This window comes from Cenococcum geophilum (assembly GCF_001692895.1).
Source record: "Cenococcum geophilum 1.58 unplaced genomic scaffold K441scaffold_24, whole genome shotgun sequence".
Taxonomy (NCBI): domain Eukaryota; kingdom Fungi; phylum Ascomycota; class Dothideomycetes; order Gloniales; family Gloniaceae; genus Cenococcum; species Cenococcum geophilum.
This window is the reverse complement of record NW_027137582.1, coordinates 2,204,686-2,221,024: the sequence shown is the minus strand read 5'-3', so window position 1 is coordinate 2,221,024 and position 16,339 is coordinate 2,204,686. Positions and strand designations below refer to the sequence as shown.

Sequence of the window (16,339 nt, the reverse complement as noted above, 5' to 3'; positions counted from 1 at the left end):
GCCAGGTAGTACTATTTGGTAGTTAATAGCGAGTGACCGCATGCTCCGCGGGCGATCGCCCTGGGGGTTAGAAGGGGCCGTATATTTGCTCATTTGTTCGTTCGTTCGCATTCATTTATTTGTTGATGTGAGAGGTCGTTAATGCTTTCAATTGAGGGTCGGGGGACGTTGGATTCTGTATATATCCGTAAGGATTATATAGGGTTGGAATAGGAGAACATAGCAGTAGTCTACTAAGAAGGGGGCACCGTTAGTAGTGGTGGTTTTCGAGATCTTACTATCCCATGTGAAAACTTTTTCACTACCCCCTACAACGTTTCGACAACCACCAGGTCCTACCCGCAGCTGTGCGACGTCTCTGCGTTGGCTCTACTGAGTCCGAAGACCAGTAGGTTCGTAGGCCTCACCACGTACAGGTGCAGAGTCCGATTTCGAGGACCTGGCTAGAATATTACTAAATATCTTTATAGCATTAGCGCATACGATAATATTCAGAAGAAAGGTTTAAAGATCTTTGGGCTGTTTTACAACAGTAAAAGGCGTCGGTATAGGTATAGGTTCGACAGTAAGGTCTACCTCTTTAGGCGCTTTAGAAGCGTTCTTTGCAGTATTCTTAGGTGCTTTAGCTCTCCTCCTGCGCGTTATAGCGCTAACTAAAATAGGAAATAACATAGGCTTTGAATGGCTTTAAAAAACAGGCGATAGCGATATATTAGTATGGAGGATTGGTGGTGGCATGCGCGAGTACAGAAAAAGGGTTCAAACAGGTGAGGATTCGGCAAATTTCTGTTTTTGATCATGGTTTCTGACATTTGATCGTCCTTTTCCGAAGCGACTGTAAACCCAGGCAGGAGCGCCCAAAGCGCCTAATACGAAAAGTCTCTTCTGCCACACAAAGGGATGGCTTGCCTCGCGAATCGACGCGTCACAGCAGAGTAGCTCCAGTCCACCCACAATACAATTCTCCTCTAACGAAGGTCTCCTACAGAAACCCAACCTTAAGTATACTCCTTGCTCTGCTACTCCACACATGAAATTGGTGCGAAACTGGCTGCCTCCATCACGCGAGAACTGGGAGTTAGTTTGCTGGATATGGCAGTTCTTCCCCTTGGTAATGCACCACGCAACCGTCGCATGCCACTGCCGTTAGTTACAAACCAACTAAACCGTTCTCTTCCACCAGGTCACGACATTCCAATGGCTCATAGACTGGTACCCGCAAGGCAAGACCTCGAGCGACTCGCGCTTCAACCTCCCTGGTAAATGGGCGTGGGCAACAATGGAAGCTCCTGGCTTCCTTACGCTTCTGTACATTATGTTCACTCTTCCGAAAGAGCGGGGTATTGCAGAACTCCCATGGGGTAACTGGATCATGGCTGGTCTCTTTGTAAGGATTCCTCACTCACAAAGAACACCAGCATTCGTTGACAAGAAACATTGTTGACTAGTTCTTTCTGAGTATCAAACAGACCACCCATTACCTCTATCGTGCCCTTCTCGCTCCTCTCGTGCTTAACCCCAGCATGTCTCCCATACACCCGCTTGTGTGGGCCCTTGCCGTCTGCTTTCAACTCACGAACGCTATTTCCATCGGCGGCTGGCTGGCTGGCTACGGCCCAACAACCGTACACGGTTGGGCAGGACGGCTCTACACAATGGAGATTGGCATGGTAATCTGGGGCTGGGGGCTGCTCGCAAACATATTCCATGACGACGACCTACGAGAAATACGCCGTGCCGCGGACCGGAGACAACGACGCGAAGCGGAGGAGTCGGGCAAGCCGCGGGAAAAAGTCGACAAAATATATATGATGCCGAAGAATGGTTTGTTTCGGTACATCTTGTATGCGCACTACTTTTGCGAGTGGATCGAGTGGGCTGGGTTTTGGATAGTAGGAGGGTGGAACTGCACACCAGCCAGGAGCTTCTTGCTCAACGAGATTGCAACGATGCTACCCAGGGCACTTCAAGGACGGAGGTGGTATGTGGAAAGATTCGGCAGGGATAACGTTGGGAATAGGAAGGCAGTCATCCCAGGTTTGCTATGATTAGAGTGTCGTTCGTAGCATTCGCGATGGATTGGCTAATATAGTCTTAATACACTGGAGCGCATAGGCAATTTCAACGAGGAATTCTACTGGTTAAGCTTTCTCGGATAGAAATATAATATCACCTTAATAAAGCGTATTCGAACCACACATGTTTTCGTCTAGCATTAATAATATTAAGTGTGAAGCGTGCTACCCATTCCGAGTTTTTCTATCTACTTTGAGGCCAACGGAATCGTTGGTTAAAGAAGTCTGATGGCTTTACCGGACTAACATTTGGACTCGACAAACGGCCGGGAGGAATTTCTGGTTACCTAGCCAAGGAGACATGGTATCGGGCTACTTCCAAGCACTTCATGGTTCTTTCTCAATAGGTTTGGATGGAGTTTGTTGGAAAGACACCCGTGTGGAATAAAAGGTAGGCAATATTGGTGATGGGAACTTTGATTTGGAGGGTTGACTGAGATGGAATGAGAGGTAAAGGGTAAGGACGGAAAACATATCACATGCGCCATGTCCCTAGAACTTTGGGATATCGTTTTGAGCAGCATATTAAATACTAGTCACATATTACAGAAAGGACCTCGAATCTCTGTGAATTGTTCTATCCCTTCGTCTGGCAAGTTTTTCATGGACTTTTCGTATATGCACGCCTCATAAGCCAATCTAGAGGCTCTATACTATGTAAAGCTTGGTGTTAAAGCCTCTGGTCAGTGCGGTAGCAAGGGTGCTGGCGCCTCATTGACGCTTGGATATCGAATAACCGCTGGTTGAACCGTTCAACCACTTGTAGCACTTGATACACCTTATTTAACGTATATAGCACGTCCTCCCTTATAACCTTAGGCTGGTCCTTTACTGGCTTATCCTCATTAGCGTTAAGAACGCGTATAAAGTAGATAGGTGGTAGTAATTTGGGGGAGGACTCTGATGGAGGATTTTCCCACACAATCACCAGCCGGTTAATGGAGGAAGGGCGGAAACCTGCAGTCATGGCGTCATATATCGCGACTTTTTACCCAACTTCCTTAAAAAAATATATATAGAGGTGTTTTTTGGTGGTGGCCTTCTGCAGTATTTCATCGGCATCGCAATNTTGACGCGTTTTGGTGAGGNTTGCTAATAAAATCACGCTAGCTAGGGTGCCTGCAGCATGCTAACCCAGGCAGGAGCGCCTAAAGCGCCCAATACGAAAAGTCCGTTTTGCCAGACGAAGGGATAAAGCAACTTGATAATGATTTGGATAACGTGAGCGATAAGGTTATGACGGCAGGGTCAAAACTACGCACAGACGAAATTTGTTAGGAATCGTCATAACTATGCCACGTTATAATTATGTTCTCCACATCAATAAAATAAAAAATCGCACTGTCATCAAGCAATCTGTACCTGGCTACCAGCTGCTCATACGCATTTTCTGAACAAAATAGTCTCAGGGTGCCATTATTTGAGAGTCAGATCTCCAGTCTATCCCTTACACTGTTGTTTACGTCCTATAAATTGTGGCCTGTGCGTGCCAATCAATAAGCTGCATTCCCAGGCGGTCAATCGTTCTGCCGCATCACCAAAGTTTTGAGCTGCCTCGCCCGCGCCCGCGCCCGCGCCCGGTAAGACCTAAATTAACACCTCTGCTTCGCATCTAAGAGCCTGCAATTATATAGAGCGTCGCGGCGGTCAGTCAATTAACTCTATAACTAGCTCTATAATTGCCAATCGCGTCAACAGATCTACTCGTAGAGAACCCTCGGCATTATAGGCTCGCACTTTGATGTTCTTGATCGCGCGCACGGGCCACATTTTATATCACATTAACAATGCAAGGGATAACCAGAATGAGAGAATGAGCATTTTGTGAGCGGTCTTAGATGCATTTTGTGTGGGCTCATAGTGTTAATTGGATTCACGCTTAACACATCTAGGGCTAGCTCCAAACGCAATCTAGAGCATATCAAATTTGTCAAGAAACGAACTAGCGACAGCAGCTCAAGTCCTTAAACAAAGCCCTCCATCAACCTACTTTTCCATACTAGTGCCAAACATAATATTACGGGCCGCCCATTCATAGATCGTCCACTCCGCTAACCTCTAGAATCTTACCCAATGCATCAGCATGCTTGAACTTCTCCCTATCCACTCGATCCCCCAGGCTCGCCGTCCGCACCATCCCCTCGACCGCAATCGCCGCAACATTCGGTCGCCGCACTTCCTCCGCGGTCGCGGGGACGGGAGGGGGCTCGAAGAGCTCGGCCTCGTGGTCGTTGAAGTCCTGGCCCGGGTTGACCGTCTGGTATTCGACCGTCTTCATTAGCTTGTAGAAGCCAACGGCGAGCAGCGTGCCCATGAACGGCCCGACCCAGTAGATCCAGTGGTATCCGCTGAAGGAGTGCGTTACTATGGAAGGGCCAAGGCTGCGCGCGGGATTGAGGGAACCGCCGGTGAAGAAGGCGCCTGAGGGGGATGGGATTAGTTGGTTGGAAAGTGAATAGGGTGTGGGGGATTAGTGAGGGGGCTGTTACCTGTCAATTCTACCATGAAAAGTGACAGTCCTATTCCAATTGGCGCTAGATATGTGGCTTTGTGTTTTTCAGCCGCAAGCATAAAGATAGTGAAGATTAGCTCGGCGGTTAAGAACATCTCGAGAAAGACGCCCTGCGTAATAGTTGTGCCACCTCCAAGAGAGGTAGATACGTTAAGTGGACCAGGGAGAATCGCAGAGACCACGCCCGCCGCCGCTATGCTGGCGAGCATTTGGGCGATGAAGCAGAGGACGGCTCGAAGAGGATTGATGGCCCCGATAAGGTAGAGGCCGAGGGTTACCTGGAATGGACGGTCAGATTATGCTTCTTTCCTTCGGTATAGAAATAGGTTATAATTAAGACGTACTGCAGGGTTGAATAGCCCTCCGCTAATTCTAAAGAACACCCAGACATTGACTGCGAGTGAGAAACCAGACGCAAGACTAATGAAGAGAAGCACTGAAGTATTAGGTGCTTGTGTTATCAAGTGATTTTCCTGCTGTCCTCCTGCACCGTTTACTACTACAGCTGCAGCATTGGCGACTTGTGTTGCTCCGAATGCAAAGAACAGGAACATGAATGTGCCCCCGAACTCTGCCACAAATGCGACTATCTCATTACGAGCACGGTTTGAGAGAAATGGTATGGGACGACGCTGTCCCCGTTCATTTTCGTTGTTGGGGTCGAAATCCTTGCGCATCGCGAGAGACGAAGCCTCTAATAGAGAATACGCGCGATGGGAGAATGTTTAGAAATTAAAATCTAGACTAAGAATCCGGATAGCGCTGATAAACGTACAGAGCTCAACGAGAATTGAAGATAGCAAGAAAATAAAGAGAGGAAAGCTGGGTTAACCCGTCAAATACGCAAATATGCCCAACTATAAAGGTGGCGTTTAGAGGGGGCAGCTGTCAAAAGAAGCCCAAGGAGGGGACCAGTGGACCCTATCCTCCACACCTCCCAGACTACGATAAACACAATGTGTAATACTGCCTTTAAATACTGCAACATGAGCACCTCCAATGAAAGGGTTACGTAGTGCATAATGAAGCCGGTGTCTCGAACTCGCCGATAAGGGCACATAGACGACGCCCTAATGGAATGTAGAAGGTCTGATGTGAGTACGATCTTCGCAGGGTCCACGGCGCACCAAACGGGTCTTTCCATACCCACCAGTAGGCTGGCTGGTAAAATCTTATAAATCTCGAGCAAGCATGATTAGAGCCATTCCCATTGCCCTTAATTTTCTTACAATAGGCAGAAAAATAGAGTTGTCATCTGCATGATGCAATCGGCCCCCCGCAGACTTGGGGCCCCTCAATGGTAATCAACCCCTCTCCTGCAGGATTTTTATCCAGACGTGTCCCTTATCTGCTGGAGGGGTTTGTTTGAAGAAGCATATTCGAATATGCAGGTCCGGATGATGGTGGAGGGCCGTATTAGGCAGACAAGGCCAATTGAAGTGGAATTCCTAAAACAGGTGAAAGATTATGCAGGGCAGGAATTAAAGGCATTTGATAAGCTCAATGAATGAGATAAGAGTATCATTTTAAGCCGAAATGTGACTTCCAACCTGCAAGCCGAACATAAGATGAGGGGGAGGCATTTGGTAACGCCAAGATCAACCAATCCACAATATTACTAGCGTTGTTAGCCGGGAATCAAAACTCTTCTCCGCTCTCAAACTCTTCTTTTCTTCTTCATGATACCGTGGTCTCCAATAACCCTTGGGCAGTCAGTTTTCAGTTGGCTTTCCGCATTCCCGAGTGACCAAGAACGATGAAGTGCCTTTCTAATCCTGGAGTTCGCTTTCGCGTGGCCGAGGTCTTCGGGCTTCTGCGCGCTTGAGAGCTTCGGGTTCGCTTTTAGGCCTACATCTCCTAACCATATATTGTGCGTAGTTGTGAAATACTTTTTAGGAACAGGTGTCTCCGCTAGAGTAGTTAAGTAGCGGCTTGACAAGACTCCTTTGGATGATGGTGCTCGGTTTGGAATGTGCTGCGTGCTTGGGCCCGTCGGGCCCACAACTGGAGGCCTGGCTGACGCGTTGTTGAACAAAGCTCTTGGACCGCGAACTAGAAGGATCAGCTTTAGAAAGCGAAGTAGGAGATCAGTTCTTTCCTATCTTAAGCAGCGGTGGAAGAGTCCGACTGTATGCCGGGCTTCCACTATCAACTGAACGATATGACTGCTTGCAGTTTTGTTTCCAAGGTTCCGTAGGTATGACTCTGCCGGTTGTAAGGAAGAAGGTAAGACCGGATTGTCGGTGCTAAATGTCGAAGTCTTCTGGAAAGGCCTCCAAGGTCTTACCAGAACCACGTCGTACATGATCTTGTACATGGGCCGTTCAAAGATCGTGCACGCAGGCGGCGAGCTTGATCTCATGGTAATGGTAATGTACGATGGCGATGGTGTTGTACAGACTGGCATATTCCATGGTTCATATAATCCTGCAGGCCGATATTATTAGACCGTTTTTTTGAGGAAAATGAGAATCGTCGAACCATCGAGCGCTCGCGGCGGGTACCGGAATTAGCATACAACGCCGTCGATACACCCAACAAGGCCCCAGGCACAAAGCTATCCCTAACCCGTCAAGGCCCTTAGCATAAGTGGTCCGTCGGAACATTGTTCTCAACGAAGTCAAAGGCTTCGTATTTCTGAGAACGGCTGCTTGATTCGACCGGTTTGATTGGTGGGCTCTTATCGCTACCGTAAGGACCAATTTTGACGGATTAAGGGATACCTTTTCTTCCTCCATGTGATATCTTGTACGTAGAGCGTAGCTTTGGCCCATAGAAGAGAACTCTATATTTTCATAAGGCTATTACGTACTATACTAGGGGTAGAGAGGCGTTATATATATTATCACGTGCGGTATCACGGGGGGAGCTTCACAACGAGCCCTTCGACGGGTTGGACGGGCACCAAAACTTTCGCTCTACCTGCTTGGCAAAGTTGTGCAACCACCTTTATTTTACTCTGTAAGCCTCGTACAGGGGGGAAGCGGGGGGCGAAATCAAGCGCCTTGCCCACCCGGGCAAGTGGTGTGGTGGGTGGCCCTCCGAAGAAAACCCTCTATTGGCCTCTCATCCCGACGCGCTTCCCCGCACGCGTCGAAGCTCTTGCCCTTGAAGCCCTCTGACCGCGGTTTGAGCCAAGGATTCATTCCGGCTTATGGTGCCTACCTTTGCCTCACTGGATAATTTGTTCGTGCCTACGAATTATGACAGCGAACCACAGCTGCACTGAGCACAAAAGGACGTCCAATGAGATAACCCGTACACGGCAGTTTGATTGTCGCAATACGATGAAATTTCCCAGCCTACGAACAATACACGTCTTTGCAACCAGCCGATCCTTTCTGCCAGGTTCCTGTGTCACTTGGAGTTCAAGGAGTACCAGCCCTAGCTGAACCCTATTGGGTCCAGCGTCTCGCAGCCTGCATGGCGCCGCACTTTTGCCGGCTACAGGTTTCGGACCTGCCGTCGTGCAACGGTCAGCGCCATTCTGCTAGACTGCGAATCATAGCTAAGAGGGGCGAGGGCTAAGGAAAATCACCGCCGCACCCTCCGGTCCTTTCTCAGTTCCTCGGGAATTTCAACAGCCCTCAGCCTTGCGCTGCCACGCCTTTTCCCTTACCAGTTCTGTGGGTTGCCGGTCCCGCAGTAAGACCTCGTTCCTCTGTCCATGTGTCGAGTTATAATCTTCTACATAAGCGTTCTCGATTCGATGTCCTTTTGCTGTGCGATTGGGCACCAGTTGAGTCGGTCATGGCATTTATACTCTATTGCCTTCTCGTCGCCCTCAACTTCGCTGCCCTATCCCTGCAAGATACGAAAGATCCCTTGATTGACTTCTGCCGCCGCTTCGGCCATCAAACCGCCGTTATCGACCGGCGACTTTACATCGATGGAGGCCTGGTGAATTGGAACCCAATATCACAGAATCGATTAAATTACACGAGTAAGTTAACACACCGATCCTCCATCTTTGAGAATTATTCAGTAACAATACTCTTCAGATACCTGGCTCCTCTACAATGATCTTAACACCACCACATCCTCTGGCGGCATGCCACAGCTGCACGCGAATTTGACCAAGAACAGCACAATCCCGAGCGTGTCCGGTGGGATCCTATGGGCGGATGATGTGAACAAGGTCTTCTATCTCTATGGCGGAGAGTTCCAGAGTACACCTCAGGACTTCACTTTCTGGCAATATGATACCATCCTGGACCGATGGAACTTGACCGACGACAATACGCTCGCCGGTATAACACGAGTGTCATATGGTGCCGGTACTAGCATCAGTGAACTTGGATTCGGATTCTACTTTGGAGGATGGGTGAACAGTCAAAATGTACCGGGATGGGGCGGAGCTCCTCTGGCCACGAGTAATCTCATCAAATACGACATGAACGCGAATGCTTGGACAAACAACACTGGGCCAGATAGTACGGGTAGGGCGGAAGGAGTTATGGTATATCTGCCGGCTTCGGATGGAGGATTGCTTGTGTATTTTGGAGGGATCACGGACCCGTACAAGAACGGTACTATAGTTGGTGTAAGTTGCTCTTATGACACAGGAAGTCTCCAGATGAATGCTAACTTTTCTGGATAACAGTCAAACATGAGTGTAAGACCGGCTTCAACCTTTTCTCCGGCCATTTCCTAACAATATTTTTTTAGTCCATATACATTTTTGACGTCGCATCATCAAAATGGTACACTCAGACAGCCAGCGGAGATATCCCTGAAATGAGAAGGAAGTTCTGCGCGGGGGCTACATGGGCCAAGGATCAATCATCCTACAGCATGTGAGTTCGTCAACATCTCAGAAATCTTACTCTGTTTCTAATATATTATAGCTATCTTTATGGCGGACAAGGGATTAATAACATCACTGGATTTGACGATGTTTACATCCTCTCCTTGCCATCGTTCACTTGGATTAAGTGGTTCCCGAGTGGAACAGCTGAGGGAACAAATCCTCATGGTATAAGCTCTTGTAATGTTATCGAAAACTCACAAATGTTGGTAATTGGGGGTTATTTTGCCCAGGATGACGACTGTGATTCTCCGAATGTCTGGGGTACCCATAACATGAATTTGGGAGAGAACGGGCCTAAGAACGCCATCTGGGATTACTACTATCCAAATATCACAAAATACTTTGTTCCGCCAGAGGTGGTCTCGAAGATCGGTGGCGGGTAAGTTGGGCGTCTTTTCAATACCTTGAAGAAATCCCTAACGATATTGTAGACCAACCGGCGGAGCAACTGCTACACAACCTGCAAGCGGCTTCAGTAACCCTGACTTATCAGTCTACTTCACTCGCATCCCCACCTTTGCTGCGCGTACAGCTACTCGATCTTTCCCCACCGCAACATCAACACCATCCGGAAATAGCACAACTACGCACAAGTCCACAAGCCACACTGGCGCCATTGCAGGAGGTGTAGTGGGTGGCCTAGCAGGCATAATACTCATCCTTCTCGCAATCCTTTACCTACTTCGTCGACACAAGAAGAGTCTCAAAAATAAACAAAAAGTCTGTGCGCCACCACCTCCTACCGAGCTCCCGGCCAACAGCATACACAGCCCGATTCCCGAAATGGACACGCCCATCAATCCATCATGGAAAATGACGCCCTCTCCAGGTACACAAACCGCAACGCCTGCATATACGCAGTCGCACAGTCCAGCGCAGGCTGGATCACCAATCACTTCTGCACATGGCAGGTCGCCGAGTGAAAACCCAATCTCCCCTGCCTATCACACACCTGGGTCCCCCTACGGCCCTCAATACTCACAAGGCACATACCTTTCCACAAACTCCTCATCTACTCAGTCAGCCACCGGCACCTACGCCCCCGACACCTACGCACCGCCCTCAACCTACCTTCCAGGAACCTATCCCCAAGACGCCTACCCAACCGGCACTTATCAATCCTCCGAGGGCTACCCGACTGGCATCTACCCCGAACAACAGTACGCCCAACAACAACAGCAGCAGCAGCACACCCTCTCTCCCTCCGCATCGCAATACCAGCCACCGCCAAACCCGCCCTACGACCCATTGCAGCACGCACTGCACCAACAGCACTTCCCGCCGCCTCCAGGCGCCGACGACGTAGCCGCAAGCTCCCCGAGCGGCTTCTTCACCGCATCCTACCCGAACACGACGTCGAACACACCCGCACACTTCTACCCGCAGCCTCTGAACGTGGCGCGGCGGAGCGAGGGCAGCCCGAGTGGGGTGGAGAGGCGGCCGATACGGGGGCGGTTTGTGGAGGAAGAAGACTAGAGGATGGAGCAGGGGAAACTGCGGCATTTGGGCCTGCGGTCTGGCTTTTTAGGGCTTGAGCGCTAGAGCCAGGATTTTGGATTCTGTAACCTGCGCAAAAAATTGGGACTAGGTTTGGGGTTTTGGATTTGAATTTCAGCGGGTTAGCATGTTTTGGGTAGCGCTGGCGCAAGAGATTTGGGTGGATTGGGATTGGGTTATGGCATTTGCTACTTGGTGCTTGGATAAAGGGGGAAAGGGCGGGTCTGTGCCCTTGGGGTGTGGTAGGAGATATAATCGTAGTATATGACCGTAGTCTGAATGGGCGAAGCCTGTGTTCGTTTGCTTTGTATCCCGGAGTGTGGCCCTGGAGGTAGGCACGTATGTAGTGTGGTGTGAGGTAAGAGCATTCCAGATCTTCCTCTAGGTCTTAGCATAAGGTCGTGTCTTCAATACTTTGGTGACCACGGTTTAGCGATCCTGCGTTGAGTGCTTTACCCCAAACATCGGTAATCTAGATTCGCAGTTTGCTTCACCGGCAGGACGAGATTGGATGCCGGGCACTAGTGTCGGAGCTAAGTTTGGATCTTGGATAAAAGTAGTTGAATCTCCAGCAGGTTGAGCTAGGTCGTCAAAAGCATGCAAATGGTCCTGCAAGAGGGGCGGAGGAGCGCTACTTGACTCTGCCCAGGAGCTTTGAATCAGAGCCGGCCGAAACCGCTCGGAAGCCTCGGGGGTTATAAGCTCCAGGCTACTACCTGCCGCCAGGGAGAAGGCATGCCGTCCGAAGGAAGGGTCCAGGGAGGGGGAAACACCCTGCGGCCATACTGCTGCTTCCTGATCTGGTGAAGTTGGGAGGTTTGAGTGTTGTTCAGCGTCGACTGGGATGACTTCGTCATTTCCGGCTATTGATGGGTCGAAAATGGAAGCATGGTACTCGGTGTGCGCAAACGGGGAAGGCGAGTCTAGACTGAACCGACCAATCTGGACTTCGGAGCTAGAAGCGGGTGGGGTAATTGGGACGAAAGTTGTTTGGAAGCTGAAGAGCTGTTCACATTGAATCCCCTTCAACGTTTTGCAGTCATCGCAGGTGCTAGTGATGTCGATGGTCGGCCAGAATATCCCACAGGAAGTGCATTTTAGCATGTCCAGGTCTGTGACAAGGTCGTCCCAGTTTATGCCACCGAGATCTTGACCGTAATGACGACCTGAACCTTGGAGGGGCCCTATGGGATACCCTAGAAAAGCCCCTGCATTACCGAACCCCGCCCCGGCCACAACGCGCTCTACCTTGTAGGGGTTTATAGGTCCTCTAAATTGCCTACGGCGTGACCGTGCGCGAACACATGTACCATCACGGAGCCTTGATCCTATTGATTCTATTAGCTAACTCTTATCGATAACTGTAGGATTAAATCTACCAGCCGAAGGGATATCGTCTATTCGGGATAACTGAAATGCCTCTAGCCAGGTGAATATGCCTGGCTTGTTCCACTGGTCTTTGGCGGTGCTCACCAAGACACTTTTATCACATGTGGATTTGAGAAGAGAGATGGATTTGCCAAGGTGTACGAGGTAGTGAGACAGAAACCGTACGAGCGCATCCTTCTGCGTTTCTATGACTCCACCCTCAACCACTTCATTCTGCTTCATGCATGAGTGAACAGAATCCCTTTGGATGGGTTGAACTTACTTCTGCAGGTGTGTACTTTGCAGCGACAACTGTACCCAACAATATCAGAAATATTGTTTTCATCTTTTCGAGTTTCTTATCCAATGCTTCCAAGCGGAGAGGCTTGAGTAGCGAATCAAGAGCGAAAAGCACTTGAGTGCCAGCATAATCTCGCACGGGACGAGTCTCATCCACGCTGTAATTTCGATATCCCGCTACTATCCCAGTAGTATGTAGCAGGGAGGCCAGATGGATGGGGTTCTACGGCCTGACCAAGCATCTCATGAAACCTTGCGGAGGACAGAAGCCCAACGATGCTGAATGCAGGAGATTGTGAATCGTCTGTGAGCCAAAGGGCAATGCGTTTGGAAGCATCGTCAATGTTCCATTCAAACGGTATGCCGAAGTCCGGATGAACATCGTCATCCATCAGCTTTCTGGTAGCGTCCTGCACCCAATTCAACGGCTGAGTGCAAGACCCTGTCCGAAGCGGTATTAGCTGGCATCCGTAATCTTTTGTATTGGATTTGTTCACACCTTGGTTAGAGATGCTCCTAGACGTGAGGGAAGGCCTAATGCAATCCATCCACATCAGGACCCTATAGCTCAGAGTGGAACCTGCTGCGGCAATGCATGATTTACAGGGATCTTCCCCAGAGCACTTGATTCATACAATATATCAGCATCAGTCCAATGACGAATGAAAAATGCACTCACAGCCCTCTTCGTGATTTTGCATCGTAAACAAGCACCTTTCCTACGGATTCTTCCAACTTGTTCTCTTCTGGTAGGGGTGTAGGAGCCTCTAGCTGGAGCTTTAATGCTTGCACCGGGGAGGGAAAAGCACTAGTATCCAGGAATTGTCTCAGGCACCTTGGCTTTTCGAGGGCTTCCCGATTGGTGATGATGGCTACCTTGGCCAGCGTTGTCATCAGGAATAAAGGACTTATCACTGAGGCCCAATTCGGGATTGTGCTTATTAGCAGGCTCTGTTTCTAACCCTCTGCTGCTCTGTCCGTAGAGATCTTCTGAGAGCCTTGCACATTTCGTAGTGAGTGCGTTTTGGAATTCGTCCATGGTTTTCAAGCGGAAGCTCTAAAAGTGAGTGAGAAAGAGAGTTTGGGTAGTTCATTATGCAGGGCAACGGGGTGCCTTTATAGATAATGATGAAAGCTTTGTGATACGCGTGAAGTTAATCTCGAGGAGTCTTTTGTGGACGTTGATTGGCGGCCGGACATGGAGCTCAATCCGCTTTACCGCACCCCAAGCGTCCCCACATTGGTTTACACGTGATTTACAGTAGATTCTCGACATCAGAAGCCTCTTCTATCTGCCACGTACAAGACATTGGGAGAATCCTAATATAGAATCTCGCTGAGATTTAGTTACGGCAGTAATCTTATGCCATCAATTCCGGAATACATCGGAGGCGCGGGTGATTGAATCGTTCCAGCCAGATTTCCCACCCTTTCTAGTCGCCCTCGTGGAGCACTTTAAGCTGCTTAGCCAAGGCCATAGAGGATTATAATAGAGACTTAAACGGATAAAGATTCTAATAGGATAGCTGAAGGCTATTTTGCATATTTGGCTTTGAAGTTCTTTAATAAAATTAGAAAAGCAACATACTGGTTCCTTTAGGGAAGCGTCGGGATTAGCCTCAAAAATTCGTTTAAAGGGAAGTGAAGCAAGGACCTCCACTAAGGCTACATTAAGAGGAGGGAGCCGACTCTCCGAATCACAGTAGTTGCGTTCTCCTAAAAGGAGGTTGCCCGCGTGTGGAACCTCAACAAATACCTTCATGGTCTGCACACAGTTGAAGCTGCAGGGAGCTGTTAAATGAAGCAGGGGAACAGTGTCAGTCAAAACCTTCTTTAGCCTGAGATACAACAGGGGCTTTACCAGTTCATTCTTCACAAGAGATACGTCGATTTCCACATGCGACAAGTTGGTGCACTGCTCTTGCAATTGCTCTAGTACTTCAATTGGCCAGATGGGAGCTATTACGCGTCCATAGATGTCCTCTAGTGGACTGTGGAAGTTGAGCGTCTGCAACGTGCTGCTATGCTTCAAGATTGAGCTGACGAGATAACTTGTGTCAGATTCGGAATTTGTGATATACAGCTCATCCAACCGGTTGATAGAGTCGAGGAAATTACAAACGGCAGCCAGATTCTCACCGCAGGTCATGGGTCTATGTGGGCATTTCCTTTCGCCCTATATAAAACCAAACCGGAGCGATTTCAAATTGCGCACGCGTCCTCGAAACTGCTCGAAGGAATATCTAGGACAGCCATCGCGGAGATCAAGCCGGCAGAGCTGATCCCAGTCCATGCACTGCCTCCACATATGGCAATTTTGGTAGTTCAGGTTGTACTGTGTCCATAGCTGTAGCTCTTGTATAGGCGGTAGTTTGTCGCCGGGTATAAAAGGCAGGTTTAGGAAATTCAAGTTCGCCTTATCTGTCAATAAATCGACTCTGTACGGGTGGCTATGATTAACAAATGAGGTCCAACATACCAAGACACTATTGTCTGAGTAAATAGTTGCCCTTCGGTAGAATCTAAGGTGTAAAACCCTCCGCCTAGGGCTTCTCAAAATGACTTCTTTCAGCTTTAGCATTTCTGAAGCTGACATTTCTCTCTCGTCTACTGTAAAGTAAAAGATGCTGTACGCTAGAGACTAAAGGAGTGGAGAAGCTAGAAGACCTATATCTATATTTAGCTCGTCGAAAACCGCTATCTTCCGATGAGTGTTGTGACGCAGAGCCTTGTGTCCGGCCAACTTGCTTCGAGTTTGGATATAACCGCTTCCGGAACTGGCTCGCAGGAATTCCAGCTAAATGATTAGAGGTGCCTAACGTGTCCGATAATTTTCTCAAGTACAGCGGCGTTGAACACTTTAGAATCTCCTTTGAAATCAGCAATCGTGTGATGCCTGACATGTTGCAACATATCATCGTGAGGGTCAAGCAGTCGTTGGGTTATGTGTTCCGCCCTTTCTAGCTTCGGAGTAGCATCACTTAATATAATTGATCGATGAAGAAACGGGTCCACGAGTTTTTTGCAGCGCCTCGAAGCCTGTGCCAGCTATTTCAGGGAATGTGGAGACTCAAGTTCAAGCTACTCTCCATTTGTTAATTAAGCCTCTCTTGAATGCCTGCTATCCTGAACTATACCTGAGTGATTACGAGGTTAAGGACGTCCTCGTTCAGTCCTGTGAAGTGCTTCGTTGTTAGATTCTGACCTTCATTTGCGCTTGATTTTCCATAAAAGGCGGTCCTTTAATTGTCCCAATCGCATCTTATACCTTGAAATTCAGTTTTAGTATAAAAGACCATACTGATTAAGACTCAGCCCAGGAAGCAGGCCTCTAAGAAGTCTAGGTGTTGCCTGAAGCGCGCTTGGCGGGAAGGACCGTGCTACGGCGGAGCAGCCCTCTGATATGTACTGAACTGGAGGCATGAGTATTGTATCTACGACTGGATATCAGGCGTGGGTCCTAAACCGTGAAATCGGTTGTATCTGGCAGAATAGATAGACTTTACGCTCAATCGCGTGTATGCTCATACACTTGATTGTATTTGGGGTGTGGTAGAGCTGGCTCATCGAGGTCATTTCATTGTGTAGATGTAGAAGAGAAAAGGATAATAGAATTTGAACCTTACTTAGGCTGTGACCGCAGATAGCGCAAACACAGTCTGGTAGATAATCGTGCCAAGCAAGCCCAGCGCCTCGAGAGGGTCGGTCGATAATTATTCCGAAGCCCGTCACTCTCTAGACCTAATTTTTCTATGCCGCTCAAAAAGCTCTACCGCC

General features: G+C 48.9%; 6 protein-coding genes across 6 annotated transcripts; 2 read left to right on the top strand and 4 right to left on the bottom strand.

Moving 5' to 3' along the window:
• Positions 1 to 475: 475 nt before the first annotated feature.
• On the bottom strand, positions 476 to 703 carry K441DRAFT_660937 (uncharacterized protein). Its single transcript, XM_067648792.1, has one exon. The coding sequence runs from the start codon at positions 670 to 672 to the stop codon at positions 505 to 507; it is 168 nt and encodes a 55-aa protein (XP_067503599.1). The 5' UTR covers positions 673 to 703; the 3' UTR covers positions 476 to 504.
• Positions 704 to 1,030: 327 nt separating this feature from the next.
• On the top strand, positions 1,031 to 2,199 carry K441DRAFT_637565 (3-oxo-5-alpha-steroid 4-dehydrogenase; the record flags this gene model as incomplete). Its single annotated transcript, XM_067646512.1, has 3 exons — positions 1,031 to 1,111; positions 1,184 to 1,387; positions 1,449 to 2,199. The coding sequence occupies 3 exons, from the start codon at positions 1,031 to 1,033 to the stop codon at positions 2,046 to 2,048; spliced, it is 885 nt and encodes a 294-aa protein (XP_067503598.1). The 3' UTR covers positions 2,049 to 2,199.
• Positions 2,200 to 4,107: 1,908 nt separating this feature from the next.
• Positions 4,108 to 5,264, bottom strand: K441DRAFT_563409 (aquaporin-like protein; the record flags this gene model as incomplete). The annotated part of the gene is made up of 3 exons (XM_067643609.1): positions 4,108 to 4,496; positions 4,565 to 4,865; positions 4,932 to 5,264. The coding sequence occupies 3 exons, from the start codon at positions 5,262 to 5,264 to the stop codon at positions 4,108 to 4,110; spliced, it is 1,023 nt and encodes a 340-aa protein (XP_067503597.1).
• Positions 5,265 to 8,337: 3,073 nt separating this feature from the next.
• On the top strand, positions 8,338 to 10,873 carry K441DRAFT_562905 (uncharacterized protein; the record flags this gene model as incomplete). Its single annotated transcript, XM_067643582.1, has 6 exons — positions 8,338 to 8,530; positions 8,589 to 9,130; positions 9,191 to 9,202; positions 9,256 to 9,383; positions 9,435 to 9,776; positions 9,829 to 10,873. The coding sequence occupies 6 exons, from the start codon at positions 8,338 to 8,340 to the stop codon at positions 10,871 to 10,873; spliced, it is 2,262 nt and encodes a 753-aa protein (XP_067503596.1).
• Positions 10,874 to 11,323: 450 nt separating this feature from the next.
• K441DRAFT_696897 (uncharacterized protein) lies at positions 11,324 to 13,456 on the bottom strand (the record flags this gene model as incomplete). Its single annotated transcript, XM_067652937.1, has 5 exons — positions 11,324 to 12,142; positions 12,368 to 12,496; positions 12,546 to 12,739; positions 12,798 to 13,096; positions 13,242 to 13,456. The coding sequence occupies 5 exons, from the start codon at positions 13,454 to 13,456 to the stop codon at positions 11,324 to 11,326; spliced, it is 1,656 nt and encodes a 551-aa protein (XP_067503595.1).
• A 391-nt stretch (positions 13,457 to 13,847) lies between these two features.
• Positions 13,848 to 14,711, bottom strand: K441DRAFT_696896 (uncharacterized protein; the record flags this gene model as incomplete). The annotated part of the gene is made up of 3 exons (XM_067652936.1): positions 13,848 to 14,015; positions 14,151 to 14,327; positions 14,424 to 14,711. 3 exons carry the CDS (start codon positions 14,709 to 14,711, stop codon positions 13,932 to 13,934), a joined length of 549 nt encoding a protein of 182 aa, XP_067503594.1. The 3' UTR covers positions 13,848 to 13,931.
• Between the last annotated feature and the right edge of the window lie 1,628 nt (positions 14,712 to 16,339).